This window comes from Pagrus major, chromosome 8 (assembly GCF_040436345.1).
Source record: "Pagrus major chromosome 8, Pma_NU_1.0".
NCBI classification, from domain to species: domain Eukaryota; kingdom Metazoa; phylum Chordata; class Actinopteri; order Spariformes; family Sparidae; genus Pagrus; species Pagrus major.
In genome coordinates, this window is record NC_133222.1 from 19671625 (window position 1) to 19677102 (window position 5478).

Consider the following 5478-nt stretch of genomic DNA (forward strand, 5'->3'; position numbering starts at 1 on the left):
TTGACTCACGCAGAAATGTTCATGACAAGGTAATAGTTCAAAGTTTTATTCATGTTACGTTTAATCACGTTCACCATCTTTCATCCTCTCTCTCTAACTCTTTCCCGGATGTTATGGAGACAGGCGACCAAATGAAACTGAAATTGTCATTTAAGAGGAAGACTAGCCCAGTTGCAACTTTACAGGCGAGTACACTTTGCTGATCTTGCTTAAGTGCATGTACAACTGTAACTGTACTGTTCAGTTATGAATCCTCCTCGACAGATAGTCTGTCTCAAGTTCTCCATATTTATCCTGTGATCTTGAGAAAACAACAGTTGTTTTACAGTTGATAAATTATCGTTATCTCAAGAAATTGGCCTTTGGTTTTCTATTTTTCTTTTTTTTACATTATGTATTTGCCCTTTTTACATGGCTTTATTGGACAGGACAGGTGAGGAATTGACAGGAAATTGGAGAGAGAGGGGAGATGACATGTAACAAAGGGCCACAGGTTGGACTTGAACCCCGGATGAAGCCTCTGCACATGGGGCACACGCTCCACCAACCGAGCCACTGGGGCGCCCCTGGCCTTTTGTTTCCTGAAGATACCAAGATAAATTAACCTGTTATCATGAGAAAATGAGCTTTGTTATCGAGATAATGAAATAATTACCTTGTGATTTCAAGATAATGAGCATGGCCATTCTTGGCTTTGGCTTCTTGACTGGGTGTAAATCAAGTTGGATTACAGTGTCAACACACCTGATGTCAGAGAACACAACTCACTGATGATGAATAGCATTTTGTTTCAACGATTGGACTCGAAAATGAAAATGAAATGAAAATGGCTCAAAATACTTGAAAATATTTATTAAAGTACATATAACAAACATTGTATTGTATATGTATAAAGTAACACAAATATACAGTATAAAGGTTATGATTTTCTTTGAAAGTCAAGGTGACTTTAGAAGAGCAACACATCTACAACTCCACTTGGTTATGAACAAAATAAGAGAATAAATAAAGACATTTAGAAAGGCATTTTCTTTTTGCTCAAGAATTAAAGCAGGAGCAGAGATTTGATTCACTGTGAAGCTGGAAAGCAAGAGCTTGACCTCCTGACAAAGCTTTGTGTTGGTACTCTACTGCCTCAGTGACGGCCGGGTCACTTTCAATGCTCAGTACATTGCTTAGTCAAAGTACATACAGCATGGTAAGTCACAATACTAACATTTTTCAACAGTCATTTCTAAGGTGACTGGTCAAGTAGAAAAATCTGGATTGAAACAAAAATACCTATACAATTTTAAAGTGGAAAAATATCAACCATCTTCATCATTCAAGTTTCCTCACAGACATCTACAGTAGAAAAGGAATACATTTGAAGAGTTGTGTGTTCAAAACTGCGTCATCTGCTACTTTCACACTCATCATATCTATACAGCAGTATAACCAGCTGTGGCACTGGTAGAGATCTTTACAGATATGCATCAAGTGCATCCTCGAGCTATATACTGTATGTTGATATGTTAGTATATATTAACAGCAGCAGCTCACACACATACACACACACACAGGCAGGCTGGCAGACAGGCCAGTTTGGTTCAGTTCAGTTGGCCTCCATTTGAAGCGGCGTCATGGAGAAGCAAGGAACAAGGGTGCCGGGTACCACTCACTGGGTAGAGTCGGAGTCACTGGAGTCCAGGTTGGCCTGTGTGGGTGCGGGGGTGCAGCTGTGATGGCCAGTCGGCAGGCAGTGGAGGGTCTGTGTGCTCCGCCGCAGGTTCTCCAGTGACTGCAGGAAGGAACGACGTGCCCTCTCCTCCTCCAGGGGTGAGGAACCCTCTTCTTCTACCTCTGCGATCTCAGCAAAGGTGACAGGCTGTGTTTTGAAGCGAGCCTCGCGAGATCGGCGGGAGCGGCTCTTGCCCCTTGCTGGGCCCTTGGGGACAGGCAGCTGCTGGGGGAACTCCTCCATGGCTGAGGCCATAAGGTGGGCCGGCAGGGCGTGGAAGCCGGACGCCTCCATAACCATCTGACGCACAGCAGCCATTGGCAGAACAGTGATGGGTACGAAAGTAAATCAAATGTGAACACAGTTGGAAGAAGACAGCTGATTGCCTGTGCACCTCTCAAACTTCTCTTTCCTTTCTCCCCGTCCTATTTGAAGAGAAGTCTCTGTCTCAGGTGTAAAGCAAGAGTTCGTCCAAAGTCAAGCCAAACAAACACTCCTCAAAAAGTCCAGGCACGCTGAAGAGTAACAGTCTTTAAGAAACAAGTGCTCTTGAGCTGCTCTGGTCAGTCTTCACTCCTCGGTATAAGAGCTTCTGTTTCAACTCTGCTGCTGCCTGATGTCTCTTTTCTCTCTGTTGGCTGTTTCTCACTCTGTGTGTGTGAATCTCAGTCTGCTGAGGCTAATGCCACCAACAGCTCCAGCACTCTCTTTTATAGCAGCTCACTACCCACTCAGTGTCTCCCTCTCTTGTCTCTGTACTCCTTGTGTTGCCAGGTCCCTCCCACTCCCCTCCCCTCCTCCCCTCTCCGTCACAGTTCCGGCCTTCAGAGCAGTCAGTCAGTCACCCCACCAAAATAAACACATGAGGGAGAGAATATCTATGTGTGAGTGTGAGTATGTGCTCGGGTGTGGGGGCTTTGACGGGTTGTGTGTGTGTGTGGGGGGGGGGTTAGCGACAGAGGGAGAGAAAGACAGTCAAGACCAAAGTGGAGACGTTAAATGGAGTGACACATTGAGAGCTGGGTAAAACAGAGAAGAAAATCAGAGCAGGAAGAAAAGTGGACCAAACCAATGTCAAGGTGGAGAGACTCAAATGCTGTACATGTTATATCACAAAATATAGGACAGGATCCTTGGGACAGACAGAAGTTGGACAAAACTCTGCAAGAAATAACTACTTTTATAGAGCTGTTAGTGAGACAAGTAGAGATGTGTTGTTCCAACTCTGTGGCAATTTTGGTATCTAAGTGTTGTGTTTTTGTCTCACACTGCATTACATCAGAAGATGATTTAGTTTATGTATTGCCACATGTATTCCACAGATTCAGGAATAGTTTGCCTGAAGTTTGAGAGTCTGAAGAGAAATAAAGGTAAATCTCTTGTCAGTAACAATTAAAGGTTGAATAGACAACATTTACTGCCACTAGATATCGCAGTAGAGCAGCAGCATCTCATACCAAAACAAAATGTGTGAATCTTTCACACAATAAAGTTGGGAAAGAAAGACCCTGAGCACACACTGCTCAAAAAACTCAAAATACAGCCCAGTCACCAGGATATCATGTTAGCCGTTAACATTTCTGCAAACCACATATACGTCCAAGGCTGACATTTGTACTGAACGTGGCACGTTCACATTAAATGCTTATTAGCCACCTTTCATATCAGATGGGATGGAGGTGGCATTATTACAGCCAACAAGGCAGCCAAATGGCTGACTGCAGTTCAAGTCACATCACTGGATATTTTTTAGGAAACCTGAGGATATTTCCAGCCTTTTTTATGGCGGCACTGGGTGTTTTTTAAGGAGACCGGCAGACATTTCCAGTGGTCTTTGAGGCAACCAGTGGGACCATTTCTGTCGGTGATCATGGTGACCAAAACAGGTATTATAAGCGAAAACAAGATTTTTGCCCTAACCTTAACCAAGTGGTTTTAAGGTTCTAACCAGAGCATAAGCACATCATTGTGACAAGAGAGTAATAAAAAATTCAATCTAAACAGACGTAAGGTTGCATCATAAAGAAACTTCTAGTTCTAACTTATCTGTGGTTTTGCAGAAACGTACCGAGTTAACATTATTCTGGCAATTGGGTTGCAAAATAGGCAGTGCTAAACAAATATGAACTAACACTCTGTCACTGCTTTGTCTATTTAGCGCTTAAAATGTTTTTGGAAACATTTTTTATTGTACTATTAAGTCATAATATGATGGTTTTTACCAGGTCGCCATGTTGAAAATGGACGCAGGACAGAGTGCACTAGCCTGGCTACCAAAACAAAGAACAGAGAAGCTCAGACTACAACACACACAGAAGGAGTGTGATATCATTCTCTGTACACGACACCATTACTCCACCACATGTTTACATAGCAAATAGTTGTTTGCTGATATATCACTGGTTAAAATAATATTTATGTTTAAAGAGCCGAAAAAAGGAAGGAAAAAAAAGCAATATCCAACTATGTGTTACTATTCTATGAAGCACTAGTACACAGTATATCCATTGTCTAATTTCCTCATCTGTTTTTTTGCACCATTACTGACGTACTGGAGCCCGGAAACCATTATTTTTATACAGTGGCCACAGTCACTGTTGAAGCAAATTTAACAAGCTATTTTAATTATATTTTACCAACCAAACGCTTTGTCAAAAACAACTGATGTGGTTATTTGCCAAAGACAGTGTGGTTAGACATACTAGTGAACCAAAGCAAATAGTGGATTTTCTCATGCATGTACTAAAAGACGCACACTCAGATGAAATATGTGGTTACCACTGAACTCACCCTGATGTGTGTCTGTAGAGAAACATGGCAGACAGCTCTGCTTATAGTGTTCATAATGTATGTATGTAAACATGACTGCAGAAGAGACTAACAATGTCAGGAATTTATTGCAGTGCCTGTGTCGGTAAAACCATATAATCTCTGACTTTGCGTATGCACAGTGTGGCAGTCACACATGTACGCACTAACCAACAATAAGCTGAGTGTACAGTAACAAGTAGTCAAATCCACCTAGATTAGATGACTTTGGTCTGTGGAAAGAAAGTGGAGCACCCTGACGAAACCCAGATACTCACAAAGAGAACAGGCAACAAAAGGTCCATGTGCCTTAAGGCAGCAGTGCTGACAGCAGTTAACATCAATTAATGATTTCCAGTTTAATTAGTATAATTAATGTAGATTAAGACTATCACAAAGTCCTAATCAGCCTTTGGAACTGTGAGCTACTAGGTCAGATATGGCAGAAAATCTGAATTTCTTTATGGCACAAAATAAAGACGATAATGTTCTTCCAGTGTGACTGAATCTGAAGCTTCCAGTTTCCTGTCCTCGCAGCTGGAGTTGGACAACGTTCCCATGAGATACTTAGCTTCCATCACATTCATGGACAACCACAGAACACCCAGGCTGCAATGTTGTTGTCTCAGTGGACATGTTTCTGTTCCAAATGAAGTCTATTAATAAATCATGTTTATTTGCATTTTTTTGATCGAATGGAGCTTCTTCTGTGTTTACTGCACATATTCACCAGTTGAACACATGATAAATGCCACTGACTGTGTGCAGGTGTGCTGAAAGTCCTGTCCTAGAATCAGAGCATGTTGCTCTAGAACAGGGCTGCCCAAAGTGGGGCCTGCATGCAGAAGTTGGCCCATTTTAAGATTAAATTTGGCATGCCAGATGTTTCTAGTGGAAAAAACAATAATGTGTATGCTGTTTTATTTTTTGTGAGGTAAAAATGCTCTTTA

At 41.9% G+C, this 5478-nt stretch overlaps 1 protein-coding gene across 1 annotated transcript; it reads right to left on the reverse strand.

Moving 5' to 3' along the window:
- Positions 1 to 837: 837 nt before the first annotated feature.
- Positions 838 to 2403, reverse strand: c8h11orf96 (chromosome 8 C11orf96 homolog). Its single transcript, XM_073471932.1, has one exon. It carries the CDS (start codon positions 2036 to 2038, stop codon positions 1658 to 1660), a length of 381 nt encoding a protein of 126 aa, XP_073328033.1. The 5' UTR covers positions 2039 to 2403; the 3' UTR covers positions 838 to 1657.
- Between the last annotated feature and the right edge of the window lie 3075 nt (positions 2404 to 5478).